This window comes from Drosophila erecta, unplaced genomic scaffold (genome assembly GCF_003286155.1).
Source record: "Drosophila erecta strain 14021-0224.00,06,07 unplaced genomic scaffold, DereRS2 tig00000055-arrow-pilon, whole genome shotgun sequence".
Lineage (NCBI taxonomy): Eukaryota > Metazoa > Arthropoda > Insecta > Diptera > Drosophilidae > Drosophila > Drosophila erecta.
The window spans coordinates 15,869,583-15,883,996 of NW_020825200.1; the positions used below are offsets into that span (position 1 = coordinate 15,869,583).

The 14,414-nt window shown below is 48.2% G+C and overlaps 5 protein-coding genes across 6 annotated transcripts; 2 read left to right on the top strand and 3 right to left on the bottom strand.

Annotated features, from left to right (window-relative positions):
* The first annotated feature begins 29 nt into the window (after positions 1 to 29).
* Positions 30 to 5,275, top strand: LOC6540861 (transport and Golgi organization protein 1). The gene is made up of 7 exons (XM_026978738.1): positions 30 to 322; positions 420 to 2,567; positions 2,701 to 3,137; positions 3,197 to 3,329; positions 3,437 to 4,061; positions 4,127 to 4,228; positions 4,287 to 5,275. Exons 1-7 carry the CDS (start codon positions 175 to 177, stop codon positions 5,023 to 5,025), a joined length of 4,332 nt encoding a protein of 1,443 aa, XP_026834539.1. The 5' UTR covers positions 30 to 174; the 3' UTR covers positions 5,026 to 5,275.
* A 186-nt stretch (positions 5,276 to 5,461) lies between these two features.
* On the bottom strand, positions 5,462 to 7,034 carry LOC6540844. Its single transcript, XM_001970010.3, has 3 exons — positions 6,885 to 7,034; positions 5,760 to 6,831; positions 5,462 to 5,707 (listed from the first exon to the last, which is right to left on the bottom strand). Exons 1-3 carry the CDS (start codon positions 6,920 to 6,922, stop codon positions 5,591 to 5,593), a joined length of 1,227 nt encoding a protein of 408 aa, XP_001970046.1. The 5' UTR covers positions 6,923 to 7,034; the 3' UTR covers positions 5,462 to 5,590.
* Positions 7,035 to 7,162: 128 nt separating this feature from the next.
* LOC6542305 (retinol-binding protein pinta) lies at positions 7,163 to 8,691 on the bottom strand. Its single transcript, XM_001970011.2, has 3 exons — positions 8,163 to 8,691; positions 7,717 to 8,089; positions 7,163 to 7,650 (listed from the first exon to the last, which is right to left on the bottom strand). The coding sequence occupies exons 1-3, from the start codon at positions 8,465 to 8,467 to the stop codon at positions 7,387 to 7,389; spliced, it is 942 nt and encodes a 313-aa protein (XP_001970047.1). The 5' UTR covers positions 8,468 to 8,691; the 3' UTR covers positions 7,163 to 7,386.
* A 525-nt stretch (positions 8,692 to 9,216) lies between these two features.
* On the top strand, positions 9,217 to 12,782 carry LOC6542188 (ubiquitin conjugation factor E4 A). The gene is made up of 3 exons (XM_001970012.3): positions 9,217 to 10,014; positions 10,073 to 10,455; positions 10,578 to 12,782. Exons 1-3 carry the CDS (start codon positions 9,291 to 9,293, stop codon positions 12,498 to 12,500), a joined length of 3,030 nt encoding a protein of 1,009 aa, XP_001970048.1. The 5' UTR covers positions 9,217 to 9,290; the 3' UTR covers positions 12,501 to 12,782.
* LOC6542237 (acyl-coenzyme A thioesterase 9, mitochondrial) lies at positions 12,780 to 14,363 on the bottom strand. Of its 2 annotated transcripts, XM_026979139.1 has the most exons (3): positions 14,165 to 14,363; positions 13,867 to 14,109; positions 12,780 to 13,808 (listed from the first exon to the last, which is right to left on the bottom strand). In XM_026979139.1, the coding sequence occupies exons 1-3, from the start codon at positions 14,304 to 14,306 to the stop codon at positions 12,883 to 12,885; spliced, it is 1,311 nt and encodes a 436-aa protein (XP_026834940.1). In that variant the 5' UTR covers positions 14,307 to 14,363; the 3' UTR covers positions 12,780 to 12,882. The 2 variants fall into 2 exon arrangements, with proteins under 2 accessions (XP_026834940.1, XP_026834941.1); XM_026979140.1 differs by lacking the exon at positions 14,165 to 14,363 and having other exon boundaries at positions 13,862 to 13,885.
* Positions 14,364 to 14,414: the final 51 nt, after the last annotated feature.

A 14,414-nucleotide genomic window follows, 5' to 3' on the forward strand; every position in this document is an offset into this window, starting at 1 on the left:
CAATATTTTGGTATTTTTCTGTTGCCACACAGCATTCCTTGGCGCACCTGGTACGGTCACACCAATGAAAAGCCAACTCAGCTGAAAGTGAACCCATTTTTATACACAAAAATTAGTAGCTGCAGCGAAATAAGTTGATTTCACCCGACAACTGCGCTCCAAAAACAATGCAAAATGCGGCTGACCAACGAGAAAGCGACAATGCAGTCCCAGCTGAGTGACTTGGCCCTGTTCTTGGGCCTGGTGATCTGCTGTCTTCCAACTTTGACGTGGGCTGCGACTCTCTCTGACAAGCGACTGTGCGCCGACCCGAAATGTGAACGTAAGTTGTAATCTACGGCCAGGCAAGTCAGCCTTGGACCTTCCGGCACCGCCATGTCTCTCGAAATTGCATAATTAATTCCGCGTTCTGCTTTCAGAAATTATCTCGACGGGCATTGCCAAAATCAGCTATGCCACCGGCGGCGAGGGGCTGATATCCTTCAAAATCAACTCCCCCATCCGCGTCCTGTCCAAAAGCGCCGGGTCCAATATGCAGCTGTGGGGAGTTGACATCAATGGACGGCGCGGCTATGCTAATAAGGACTTTATCATGGAGAAGAAGATCCTGGTCCGGGAGAAAGACCTGTTGTTCGAGGTGCCAGTGGTGGGACCTGGCAGTCCAGTGCAGTCATCGGAGACTCCAGTGAAGCCCGTGGAGACACCAGACAAGCCCCTGGAAACACCACAGAAGCCCGTGGACACACCACAGAAGCCCGTGGAGACACCACAGAAGCCCGTGGAGACACTACAGAAGCCCATGGAGACAGCAGTGAATCCTGCGGAGACACCAGTTCAGCCATTGGAGACGCCAATGCAGCCAGTTCTTAACGCCTCTGAGTCAACCGATGACCTGGCAACGACCACAACGTCACCACTTGAGGTTGCCGTTGATTCAATAGTGGTTGAGCACGACAAGCTGCAGGATCAGCAGGTTCCAGATCCTACGGCGGCTTCCAAAGCCCAAGTGCAGGTTGTAGAAGGCACTGAGCTTCCCCTGGAAGCCATTCCAGCTGTAACGGAAAGTGTCACTGTTCCAGGGAAGACAGAAGACCCCCAAGAAGCAACGAAATCGGACTCGGCAGTTGTTGACACGAATGAGCCACAGACATCCACTTCTGAGCCCATTAAATCGCAGGAAGATTCAAAAGCGCAGCAACCTGCCAAGGAAGCTGAGAAACCTCCCCCACTGTCCCAGGCCATCAACGCTGATTTTGATGACTCTTACGATTTCGATTACGGGGATGACGAGACAGACGAAGACGAAGACGACAATGACGACTCAAAACAAGGTAGTCAAGATAACGAATCGGTCACAGAGATAGCAAACGATAGCAAATCAATTAACGAATCGATTGAACTGAACCCTCTTATGGGCAATCAACTGAACACAACTGATAAATTGGAGGATGCAAAGGATGAGACTAAAGAAAAGCAGATAGAAGTGGAGGTCTCAAAGGAGGAAGGCTCTCTTTTATCCACTGAGGGCTTAAATGGGACGACACTAGAAGAGAAAATTGATCAGAAGGAATCTGCTAAGCAGGAACTGGATGCAGTCGTGGAATTAAAGTCGCCAGATCCTTTGCCCATCGAGGAGGTCACCGAAAAGGAGGGTGAGCCCCCGCAAACCATTGTTAAAGATGAAGTGAATGAAGAAATAGCTTTGGTTACTGCTGAAATCCAAGCTGAGCCTGAAAAAGAAAACGTTACCGAACCTATTGTTGCTCAAAATGATGAGGAAATAAAAGCGTCATCTGAGTCAGTAATTAGCTCAACCGCTCCTGTCTTTGAAGAGGCACCACTAAAAGCGGAGTCTGTTAGCCTGCCGCCTCTTTTTGAAAAGAAAAACTTTGAGAATCCCAATGATTACTACAAGCAATTGCAGGAGCAACAGGAAAAACAGAGATTACTTGTAGAGGCGGAGCAGCAAAAGAGGTTACAAGAGGAAGCGGAGCAGCAGAAGAGGGTACAAGAGGAAGCAGAGCTGAATAAAAGGTTATTGGAAGAAGCCGAGCTACAGAAGAGGTTACAGGAAGAATCAGAGCAGCTGCAGCGATCAAGTGAGGAAGCGCAGCCACAACTGATTAATGATTTTGTGGATGCACAGTCTAATGAAATCGTTGATAACAACAATGAGCAGAAGCCAGAGCAATATCAGCAGTACCATCACCCAGAAAGTGCCTTTAATTTCCCATCAACTGCATCACATACTACTCCAACGCCTGACGCTGAGTCACCGTACGCAGCAGTCCAAGAGGAGACCACAGAAGCATCCCAACCAGATAACCGTCGTGAGGAAGTTGGTTCCGTGGAGCCAGTAGCTCTGCCCGCGACGACTAGCCCCGTGTCGGAATTGCCCGTCAAGGAGGACGCCGTAGGCTTCGGTCTCTTTGCCACGATTGTCGACACCGTAAACAATTTTATAGGAAAGGATCCCCAGAATGCTCCAGCAGATAGCAGCGATGAACTGCACAGAATTCTTTATCCAGGAAAGCCTGAGGTGCCATCTTCTCAAAAGAAGGCGGAAGGTGAGTGTTTTACGTAATCATAATAACTATTATATACCATTCTTGAAAAAAAGCTAAAACAAACCAGGCAACCAATTTAGAAATTTAGACATGATTTGTTACATACTCTTTCCTTTTATTTTACATTTTTCAGACCCGGCAACTGCCGATGTGGATGGATATTGTGCCCGGTTTCAAGCCCAAGATGAGCACTGTCATCGCTCTATATCCCTTGATAATTTTGTTGAAGTAATGGCGGGCAAGCTGGTTGATCACAGCCAACTTTTGCTCTGCGTAGTTATAGCGGCGACTTCTTCCTTGTTCTTTATGTTTGCATACTACTGCTTCTGCAACAGCAGTCAGGAGGGAGCACTTCTTTCGAAGCTGAACCATTTGGAGCGCAGTCTATTGGCCTCTCACAAGGAGAACCTGATCATTAAGCACGACCTGATGACTACGCGAACAAAGTTGGCCAGCATTGAGGACAACTCCTTCGGCTCAAACGACATGGTGGCCGACCTTAAAAAGCAGCTCGAATCGGAGCTATACGAGAAGGCTAAGCTGCAGGAGCAGGTTGGCTCATTAGAAAGGGTAGGTCCACATTATATAATCAAATAAACCCTCACTTAACAAGTCACTCTTTTTCAAAGGATCTGGATAACGCCGCTGAGGCTGGCCTGGAGCTCAACAAGATGCTGTCCGAAGTCCTGAACAGCCAGAATGGGGATGATGCTTTCATGAGCACCGTCGACGAACTGCAGCGACAGCTCAATGACCAAGAAAGTGAGTATCCGTCGTTGATTGAAACCAATTTTAAAAATGGATATTATTTGAATTATTTCGGTGAATTATTTGAATTAATTTAATATTTAACTCGATAACTTTTGCAGAGATCATCATTGAAATCAACACAAGTCTGGCCGAGAAAAGTAGAGAGAACAGCGAACTGCAGTATTCTTTTACCGAGGCCACGACCCGCCTTTCCAGCGAGCTGAAGACGCTGCAAGAGGACAACTACGAGTTGGAAATGGAAAAGTCTAAGCTGCAAACTCGACTTCAGGAAATTCAGGCAGAAACGGAAACGGAGTTGGCCAAGGCACTGGAAGCAAGAAATTACGAAATGCAAAGGCTGCAGAATCAGATTGTTGAGCTGACTGCCAAGTGGGAGCGGGAACATGGCGATCTGCAAACCAGTTTAGCAAAAATCGAAGCTCTCGAAGATTGCCTTAAGGCTGTGAAAAAGGATGCCAACCTAAATGTCCAGGAGCTGATCAACTCGGCCAAGACACGCGGTGAACTCAACGCGGTTCATAAAAAGTTAGTCGAGTTGCAGGCGAAGGTGGAGCAAGAGGTGGCCCACAAGCAGCGTCTGGAGAGCCAGTTACATCAATCGAGTCAAGATGTTGAGCAGCTGAAGCAGGACTTCAACCAATCAGAGCGCGATAAGCTAGAAGCCCAGACGCGCCTTGAAGTCTTATCCGGGTACTTCAGGGAAAAGGAGAACGAACTTAAGAAGTAATTTATTAAGAAATACCTTTGAGGAAAGTCTTTATCTCTTAATTACTTAATTACCATTTCAGAGAACTAAGTCTGCAGGAGACCAAGTGGCTGCAGCACCAGGGAGAGAATGCCAGCACAGTGGAGACCCAGACGCTGATGAAGAACGAAATCCAAACTCTGAAGTAAGTCACAGTCACGTCAATTCGCTTTCAAAAAATGTTAAAATCCTTTTCCCTATAGATCTCAGAATGACGAGCTGCGTGCCGAGATTGAGGCCCAGATAGCCTCCCACAAAGCTCAGATGGGCACGCTGGAGAATCGCGCTCATGAGTCCTGGCTGGCGGCGCGCCAGTCGGAGCGCCGATGCGAAGAAGCGTTGGCCGAAGCCGCTAGCTTGAGGCGCAAGCTGACCACGATGGCCAGCGGAGGTGGAGGGATAGGCGGAGATCCGGGCGTAATGGAGGCCATTGCCGCCAACGGAGCTTCTGTGCTGGGGGCGGAACTGAAAACGGCACCATCGCCGCTCCCCTTGCCGGGTTCCCCACTACTGAACATGCCAAATCCACTGCCATTCCTGCCGGCACCCTTCTCACCGTTCATGGGCCTGCCGCCGCCATTCCTGCCGCCAACTGGAGCGGGAGGGGCACGTCCTCCGCCTCTGGGACGCATGCGTTCCCCGCAGCCCTCGAATCGCGGCGATCGGGATCGAGAGCGATACTCGGACTACAGCGATTACGATGACTACGACGACGACGATGAGGACGACCGGGGCATGGACCGTCATCGAAGGCACAGCGGCAGCTGGGGTCGCCGGCATCGCGGCTCCTATAGCCACTCGCCGCGCACATATCGCTCGTTGTCCCCGTCGGACAGTCGGTACAACTACAACGACACGGAGACGGACTTCAGTCCACCCCCAAGTCCGCCGCCCGTTTCTTCGGGACGCAGTGCAACATCGCGACCCTACAGCGAGGTATGAGCGGATGGGTGTTCCCGTGCAACCAAGTCCTACCAAGTATATTAGACTCAAAACTAGTTCAAATATATTTATTAATCAACGATTATCGAACGGTCGGATCGGTGCGGGTCGGGACGGCCTCTTAAACCGATTCCCCAAATCTAGGGATCTCAGGAGAATTCATCAACAACTAAGAAAACTCCTGTCTCAACGGTGAATGATATCTAAGAAAATTGAATCAAATTAAACACAATGACAAACACCAATCCAATGTGGGCTGTTTTAATTGAGAATTGGGAACATACATATTGACTTATTAGATATAATTAAATATCACTTGCAAGGCACATTTTTAATATAATATTTATTCCTGAGATGTAAAATTATTATACAATTCTTTTAAAGACATATTCGGAACAAAACTTAGAACCAATTTAAATTATTTTCATTTTGGTATGTAATTTCAATAATTTTGTTTGCTAGCTTATCAATGAAAGACTTATCAATTAAATAACACAATGTTGACCCTTTAATTTACACAATGTTGACCCTTTAATTTACAATTTAACTAAGCACTTTGTGTGAATCACGACTCCAGGCGCATAAATTCCAGTTCTATACATTCGCCAGGTAATTGTGAATAGCTGCTACTTGTCGCACTAAATGAAACATTTAGTTTAGGATGTCTAAAGTGCTGGGAAATCTGCGGAAAAGTATGGGATTAGAATCAACACTTTAAAAATCAGTATACCTACCAAGTCTTCCTTGTCGGTTTTATAAAAATGCATGGTCAAAGCCTCCATTCGCTGATTGAGGGCACGGTTCATGGTTGACTTGCTGAAGGCGAAGAAATCGTCATACAGAACCTGGTTCGACATGCTGAATACCCTGAGGCGGGGACAGGCAAGCACCGCGTCCCATATACCATCGGCATTTAACCATATGCGCGAGTTCTCCAGATGCAGTTGCTCCAAGAGAGGAAAGCAGTTGATGATCGTGCGGAAGTCAATGGCGCAACATCCTTCATCATCGACAAGCGTTAAGCTTCGAAGATTTCGGAGTTTGGCCAACACCTCCGTTCGCTTCATCCAAATATTGTCGCTGAATGCGGCAGCCAACACGTCCTGACCCCTTATGCGTCCAATGTCCGACAGCAGATCGTCCAACTGTTCGAAGTTGTGCAGGCGAAGCTTCTTCAGTTTGGGCAGGCTCAACAGCTGACTGATGTTATCGCTGCCAAGGTGAACTATATCCAACTCCAGCTCCTCCAGTTCCTGCAGCCTACTGATGGCCCGAACGTAGGCATCCTCCTCAGCACTGTGCCACTGGATACCGAGTGCCTGAAGTCGAAGGTTCTGGCAGATTTCCTCGAAGCACTGTGTGCTTAGGTACCAGCACAGCTGAAGGTCCAGTCGGCGAATGTTTCTCCAACGGCTGATGTGGTTACCACTGGTATTCCCACTCAGCCCGATGGCTTCCAGCTCCGGAAAGCAGGCCACTAGAATGGCGATATCGACGTCTCCATCTATGTCACTGTTTTCATCGCCCAAGTAGGTCAGTTGCCGCAAATTGGGAAATGTGTGGCCCTTCCACTGCTTAAGTTGATCCATGGTCAGGTACCGGAGTGTGAGTTCCGCCACAGTGAAGCGAATGCACTGCAGGAATTCGTCCAGGACCTCATAGTTGTCCTTGAATGTTTCCTGGTCCACGGTGTGCTCCTCCTGGCGTTGCCAGGTGTACGAAATCACCGATCTCAGTCGGGATGCGGACTCGCAACTCTTCCACAGCTCCAACTGCTCCTCCAGATTGAGATACTCTACAATTTTACTATTCAACGGTTATGCCGACGTCTATCCCTGATTCCATTCAACTCCACTTACAGCAGGCAGTCATCATTAAGGTTCTCAATGCATGCCATTTCCACAATATTGGCCTAATCCTCAGAAAAAAAGCCTGTGCAGCCCGATGAATGATGATGAATGAAATTAGATTGTTGCTTTTTATGACGAAAGCATGTTTTGCCAGGAAAAGCTTTCGGCGGCAGAGCTTTTTGCTGTTGTCAACAATCAAATCCCAAACATTCCACAGTTGGGGTATTCATTGAATCCCATCAAGGGAGCCCACCACTGGAGCCCCAGACATAAAAAATGGATCGGCCAACAATTTCGGCTTATTATATTAATTGAAATATCTTTCATGCACAATGTACTAATATAGCAATAGAACAAACAACAACATATCTAACCATTGCAAATTTTAACAAGTGGGAACTCGACTCGACGAGTTCCTCGGCTATCAGATACCCGCTTCAATTTCAGATAAGATTAAGGCAGGTGATTCTCAAGCTTTATTTTGAATCTACGCTGCTCCCATCACTTATTTTTAGTCGATTTCCAGTTTCCGGAACGAGCCCACAGCTCCGAAGGAGGAACGATGGTTCCTTCGCACATGGACTCCAAACTCGCGCAGCTTGTCATTGGCACCGAAAGACTGACTTTCCTGAAAGTAGGACCCGTAACTGGACAGTTTTGTTTCCATGGTGTGGCTTATATCCTGCAGAGTACCCCCAGTTCCTCCGTATTCTTGGGGCAAATACTCGCGACGCACTAGCTCGTTTATGGCCGCTGGATCGGAGCTCACCGAGATCTGCAGGAAAACATCATAAATATAGGACTCGATTATGCAGGCATATTCTATGGTAATCAGGCTCACCCGACTCTTGATTTTGGCCGGGAAAAAAGACCTCAAGGAATTGAACCCAGTTTCAAAGGCCGCAGGAACATTGATGAAGTGTATGCCCTTTTGACGCGTCGGCATCGCCTCATCCGCGTATGTGGAAAACTTACTGAGCAACTGTGGCTGCAGGGCAAAGAGATGGGATCCCGTAACTCCAGCCATGTCCATTATCTCCACATAGCCACTGACCGTGGCGTTGTCGTCCTCGAACATCATGATCTCGCCGAACATGGAACCCACGCGGATTATGTCCTGGAACTTGTGTTTGCTCGTGTCATAGGAACCAGCTCGGATTATGGTCACCCGCGGTCCCGGATCGTCTGCATCCATGGGAATTTGAAGGAGTACTCTGTGCGGAATTTGGGTTAGGGAACACAGGAAAGATTTAAGCAAGGACTTCTCTGTTCCATTTCGCTCCTTACCCCGTTCTTACAATATCCAGCACCTGGGGATCGTTGGCCAGACGCCGATCATTAAAGACCTCGGGAATGGACCTCTGCAGCGTGTAGAACCGATCGAACTTCTCCTTGGCCCTTTCCAGACTGAACTTGGTTCCGCGCAGAAAGGCGAGAAGGAACTGGTCGTCGGTGCAGGCCCGCAGATGTGGTTGCTTCAGTACCCAATCCCTCAGCGCCTCGATGTCCTGGGACACACGGGCTGGAATCTCGTTCAATTCTGTGGTGCAAATTTCTTGCAGGGCGGCATTAAGGGGCCGAACAGTGCTCATTTCGAAATGGTAAAAATCGTTATTGTATGAGGGAACCTCTCCACTTGCTAGCAAATCGGATTGCGTGCATATGTTTACTGCTTGAAAATGCCGCGTCGACTGCCCCAATGATACACGAGTAACATGTGGAATCAACGACTTTAGCCTGATCACAAGCCGATTTACCACAGCCGAAGAAATTTGTGGACGAAGAAATGTGGTTGTGGTAGTGGGTGGTGGTGGGTGGTACCAGGCTGGCGCTTGCTGTATTCCAGTCGGTACCCTTGGCTGTGGGTCGCTCCGCGATTGATTGGCTTAATTGGCTTTGGATTTACTTTTCGAGTGCATGCGGCTGCGGCTTTTGCAGGCCCGATATGAGCTGTTAAATCCCATTGATAAAGAAGGTTAATCGAGTGCAAATACTTAACGAAAGGCGCATAGATAACGTAAAGCTGCTTGATAGCTCACAAGCTAAAAGTAAACAAGGAAATTAATATATTAATTTAAAGTACAAATAATTGCTTTGCAGGGCAACTTCTTTTAGTTTGAGTAGTTTATTATAGGATAAATTAAATACTAAGCGACAAAATATTAATACAAAATGATTGTATTCACTTATATTGTTTTACTTCCTGCACCTAGCCACCACAAATAGATTTATTTCTAAGAAAAATCATACAAATACAATCTGCCGTCTGATTTTTAACATTTTTGAAATGTACCGCCAAAGGCGATAGCCACCAGGCCGTTTGGTATATTTTAGTGAGTTTACATTGTGTATTCCAACGGGCACACTGCTTAGACCTTGTCAGACTTAAAAATCATAAAAAACTAATCTTTCCCCATGACAAGCGTCGATGAGAATCCGTTCGCCGCTCTGCTCCAGGAGGGCGCCAATTCCGATGGCGTGTCGCACAAACTGGTCGAGGAGGTGCTCCTCTTCACGCTGAACAAGACGTCCTCTTCAGCTGCCCTTTGCCTGGCAGACGTGGTGGTGGACACCAGCGAGGAGACCCTGAGCGAGGACTTGGTGGCCCACGCCCTCTTTGAGCGCCTGATGCTGGCCGAGACCAGCCAGTATGCAGCGGGAAATGCCAGTGCGGAGGCCATGGAGCTGCGAGCCATGTGCTATCTTCGAGGAGCCTTCGCTCGATGCGAGCGCATACAGGCGGAGAGGAAAATCGATTGCTCCAAGGTATTAGCGCTCATCCTAAACAATGCCAGCACCTGCATGCGCCAGCCAGACCTCTTTGCCCCGCAATCCTTCGGTGCCCAGTGGATGGAGATGTTTGAGCAGGCCGATGAACACGACACCAGCACCCAGGAGTTTTTGATCCGCGTCAGCTGTAAGGTTGTGGAGGAGGTTGACCCTATTGAGGCGCTGGGCGCCCTTAAGGCCATCTTCTACCCAGTGCTCACTGAGCTCCAGAAGATCATTGCCAAGGAGAACCTTATTACAATGAAGAAGAACGCTTTCTGGATCCTTGGATTCTTCGTGCGCGACAAACGAGCAGCAGTTCTAGGAGAACTACTAATTGACTTTACCACTCCCAATCCCAAAGCTAAAGGTATTTTAAGCCGAACGTAAATATTAGCTGTAATAAAACGGCAATCGATAATTTTCAGGTGGCGACTATATGGACACTTTGTTGGGCAGTCTACTGTGCATCTCAATCCTGCCCAAGACCCAAACAGCCAAATACGAGTTTTTCAACGAGCTGTCAATGAACCAAACGGATCCTGCTCTATGGGCACTATTATCTCATCACCAGCAGTCCATTTTCCTGCTGGTCAAGCAGCTCCTTGTGCTCTCACCCGAAACAAAGAAAAAGACCCTCCAATGGCTAGCCAATTGCCTAGATGCAAATGTGTCGCGTGGTCATCTGTGGAGCAGCATTAATATCAACCTGGAGCAAACAGTTCACAGCACGGCCAGCGATGCCTTCATGACCTCCTTGAATGCAGTCCTAACACGTCTCTGTGCTCCCCTGTGTATGCCCTCGATAAAGGTAAATACATTTGTGCAATTGCTCTTTAACTTTACTCGAAAAACACACTTAGAGGTACTGCGTTCTTCAGGTCTTCAAGCCAAGTCAGCACATAGTAATACAGTTTTAAATATTCGCTGCAGGTTCTCTTGGTGGACCCTACATATTGTGCAGTGCCGGACAAAGATAGGCAGGCGAAGAGCGTGAGCATGCTAAAGGCCTACGACGAGACTTGTCTGCTTACCAGCGAAGAGGGTGAGGAGCGTTTGACGGCCGAAAAGTACAATTTCGTGACGGAGATCTTCTACATGACACACAAATGCTTCGAACTCGCCAATCGTCCCTGCATTGAACGTCTCGTTCGCGTGATGCGCGAACTGCAAAACACTCAGACGGCGTACGGAGAGGTCTTGAACAGCGATCCAAATAACGAGCTGACCAAAAACCTTTTCCGCATGATAATAGAACAGATGCAGCAGGTGCTGTGCATCAAGAACACGCTCTCCGAGCCCACCAATGACACGTTCCTATTGAAATTCTTCGAGGCTTCGGCTATTTGGCTGACAGAGATTGCCATGCTGCCCCGTGAGACCTACGAGCAGTGCGTGGACAAGCGGGATTTTTCACCACAAATTTTCCGCAACCTGGAGCTGCTGGCAGACACACCGCCCTTTGTAGCCCCTTATATGCAATCAGTGCCAGAGAGCATTATCGACAACATGGTGGCGTATTTGAATTTCTGCCGGAGACTGAACGACGATCAATACATCCATATATATTTCTCCGCCCATGATGCCTTTTTCAAGATGATACTGCTATTCATGGGCAGCTCCGTGCTGGTAAAGAATCCTCACCTTCGGGCCAAACTGGCTGAAGCTCTGGAATTTCTCTTGCCCACGCAGATTATGGGAAGCAATCGGAAGACTTTTGTTACCCATGTCTTCGACAACCATTCGGATCGGTTTAAGGTGGTGCGCAGCCTGCTGAACGTTTTCGTAAGCATCGAAATGACTGGACAGTCTGTGCAATTCGAGCAGAAATTCAACTACCGCCGGCCCATGTACGCTATAATGGAGTTCCTGTGGACCAAACCCGAGCACGTTCAGTGCTTTCGTGACCTGGCAATCGAAGCGGAGCAGAATATGGATGCCATTGAGCCGCCCATATTCTTGCGTTTCATTAATTTGCTTATTAATGATGCCATCTTTCTGTTGGACGATTCATTGTCTAATCTGGAGCAGATCAAACAGCTTCAACAGGCGCAGGAAAATGGTGAGTGGAATAGCTTATCGCACAATGAGCGTCAACAGCAGGTGTCGAACCTCCAGCACCTGGGCATGCTAGCGCGGTTTGACAACCTTATTGCTAAGGACACTATAAATTTCCTCAAGCTGCTCACCACTGAAATCAAAAGCATTTTCTGCCACAACAGTATGGTGGATCGCATGGCAGCTATGCTGAACTACTTTCTGTTAAATTTAGTTGGTCCAAAGAAGGAACGCTTCAAGGTTAAGGACAAGAAGGAGTTCGACTTCGATCCGGCTCAAACTGTGCTGGAGATTTCTCACATCTACATTAATTTAAGCTCTGATGACAGCTTCTGTTTGGCGGTGTCGCAGGATGGTCGATCCTACAGCGAACACCTCTTTAGCTATGCTGAGAACATCCTAATCCGAATCGGAGGTGGCCAACTTATAGGCGAGATGTCCGAGTTAGCTGAGAAGGTTGCGCGTATGGGTGCTCAATACAAGGAGGAGCAGGAGCTGCTGGCTGATGCGCCGGAAGAGTACCTGGATCCGATTATCTCCACGCTAATGACCGACCCCGTGGTGCTGCCCAGCTCCAAGGTAACAGTGGATCGTTCTACCATCGCCCGTCATCTTCTAAGCGATCAGACCGACCCCTTCAATCGCGAACCGCTCACCATGGATAAGGTCAAGTCTAACGAGGCTCTAAAACAGGAAATTGAGAGCTGGATTGAGGGCAAGCGGGAGGCGGCCCGCTCAAAGAGTAAAGGTAGCAGTGAACCCGCAGCTGCAGGCTCAGTTGCCCAACCAAAGAGTTAGCTCCACGGGATATCAGATAAGGCAGTAGTCAATGTTTTTTTTTCATAAGAATTCCAGTCATACATACATGGTTTTATGTGTATATGCAATACTTGCATAGTTAGTGGTTTTTGAAATTTATTCTTAATATTTTTGTCCTTGTCAAGCAAATAAATTCTTTAACAATGTTATAAAAACTTGCATTGCAGGATTTATCGTAGTCACATATGGTTTTGTGTTCTGTATATGTGTACATATATGTTTAAATAAACAGAGTTTCGCTGATAAAATGTCTATATATTTACCTACAATGAGCCTCAAATGCAAATATACAGCCCATGTTTTATTAAATCCAACAATACAATTACTAAATATCTTTTTCCGCTCCATTGACTTCTGGGGGCTACTCATTGACCATATCGTGGCTTACTGATTCACGGAAGCGTTGGAAGTAGCGACGGCCAGTTAGGTACCACAGCGCCTCGTGATAGCTTCTGGGCAGGACCTCCGGAACCACATCGCTGCAGGAGTAGGTGAGGTGCAGGACATTGCATTTAAGCTCCGTAAAGCTATTGCCATCGACCGCATTCACCACCGTCAAAAGCTGAATGTAGTTTTCGTGGGTGAAAACCACGTAAGCCTTTAGTTTCATGTAGCTGTGGACGGGAACGGAATGGGTGAACGTAACGTCCGCAATGAACCGGATCATGCATCGCTGGTTGGAGTAGAGGGACGCCGTCATGTAGCTAATCTCGATGGCCCTACGGATGATGAACCCTCCGAAGATGGTGTTCGATTCGTTTCGGTTCTCCGGGAACGGATGCATCAGGGTTCTGCGGCTCCACTTGGTCATCCAGCGGCAATTCGGTGGAAGAGTACTCATATCACTCGGTGAAGGTCCGTCAGCGCCCTTGGTTCGGGTAAACAGCTCGTACATGAGCTCCTTTTCCTCCTTGGTGGGCTGCTGCGACTCAAGACGAGTCGACGCATCGGCTCTGCGTTTCTGCGCTTCTTGGTAGATACTTTCCTCCAGCTCATTAGCCGGCACCAGAGGATTCACGGGAGCCGGGCCATTATTGATGGCATTGCGAGCCTCCACCACAAAAATGCTCTTTGCCAACAAAATTCCTTTTTGTCGCGCATATGCCGTGACCTCTATGGAGCTATTATCCGTCCATGAAACATGACCCGAAAGGGACACGTCTGCATCCGCTATAAACATATCCTGCAAGAAGTGGGCGTGGTCCACCAGCAGGGTGACAAAAGTGTATGGCAGTGGCACACCCTCCGGAAGATTGGGCAGATGGATGTGAAGATGGCAGATCCACACTGCAAGGTCCCTCTCATACATCAGGAATTTGGCTACGGACTAGTTAGCTTACTTTACCGGCAAGAAGGTCGAGTTCCTCCATTATCCTGCCCATGCGCAACATGCCCCTCCCGTAAACGAATCTTTGCCTCATCAGAGCGTCTGTCTCCAAGAGCACCTTGGCGGTTGTATGTGAGTCCACCAGGGAGCGATTGGGCAGTTCGTCTAGCTTCGGCTGAAACTTGAGCAGCCCTTCCCTGCTCCTGGGGATGACATGGTAGCCCCCTTCCACGCCGACGTGCTCTCTGATTTTCTTCGCCACTGTGCTTGGAATTGGAATAAGTGCAAGGTAATATGGAGGCTTACCCGCGGTTACCATCTGCCATCGTGCCCGAGGAGTGCCCCGAATCCAGCTGCTCCCGCCCGCATTCCACGAACCTGTGAAGAAGTGCACCCATTTGGGGGCACAGGTGTCTCACGGCGATCACCCTTCTGCCAAAGTGCTGGCTCAAATTCATTTCATTTCATCAATTTTGGGTTCGTGTGCTGCGCAGCAAATATACATATGTCAAATAATAAAATGCAGAACGTTAAAATGCTATGTAATGTACTTTTGAAAATCGGTA

Coding starts and splice junctions, on each gene's coding strand:
- LOC6540861 (XM_026978738.1), top strand. CDS start 175: ATGCGGCTGACCAACGAGAAAGCGACAATGCAGTCCCAGCTGAGTGAC. Junction 323..419: donor CGCCGACCCGAAATGTGAAC/GTAAGTTGTAAT, acceptor TTCTGCTTTCAG/AAATTATCTCGACGGGCATT. Junction 3,330..3,436: donor ACAGCTCAATGACCAAGAAA/GTGAGTATCCGT, acceptor TAACTTTTGCAG/AGATCATCATTGAAATCAAC.
- LOC6540844 (XM_001970010.3), bottom strand. CDS start 6,922: ATGGCATGCATTGAGAACCTTAATGATGACTGCCTGCT. Junction 6,832..6,884: donor CTTAATGATGACTGCCTGCT/GTAAGTGGAGTT, acceptor ACCGTTGAATAG/TAAAATTGTAGAGTATCTCA. Junction 5,708..5,759: donor AAACCGACAAGGAAGACTTG/GTAGGTATACTG, acceptor ACTTTTCCGCAG/ATTTCCCAGCACTTTAGACA.
- LOC6542305 (XM_001970011.2), bottom strand. CDS start 8,467: ATGAGCACTGTTCGGCCCCTTAATGCCGCCCTGCAAGAAATTTGCACC. Junction 8,090..8,162: donor CTGGATATTGTAAGAACGGG/GTAAGGAGCGAA, acceptor AATTCCGCACAG/AGTACTCCTTCAAATTCCCA. Junction 7,651..7,716: donor CGGCCAAAATCAAGAGTCGG/GTGAGCCTGATT, acceptor GTTTTCCTGCAG/ATCTCGGTGAGCTCCGATCC.
- LOC6542188 (XM_001970012.3), top strand. CDS start 9,291: ATGACAAGCGTCGATGAGAATCCGTTCGCCGCTCTGCTCCAGGAGGGC. Junction 10,015..10,072: donor TCCCAATCCCAAAGCTAAAG/GTATTTTAAGCC, acceptor GATAATTTTCAG/GTGGCGACTATATGGACACT. Junction 10,456..10,577: donor TGTGTATGCCCTCGATAAAG/GTAAATACATTT, acceptor TATTCGCTGCAG/GTTCTCTTGGTGGACCCTAC.
- LOC6542237 (XM_026979139.1), bottom strand. CDS start 14,306: ATGAATTTGAGCCAGCACTTTGGCAGAAGGGTGATCGCCGTGAGACAC. Junction 14,110..14,164: donor CTCGGGCACGATGGCAGATG/GTAACCGCGGGT, acceptor TTCCAAGCACAG/TGGCGAAGAAAATCAGAGAG. Junction 13,809..13,866: donor GGAACTCGACCTTCTTGCCG/GTAAAGTAAGCT, acceptor GGGACCTTGCAG/TGTGGATCTGCCATCTTCAC.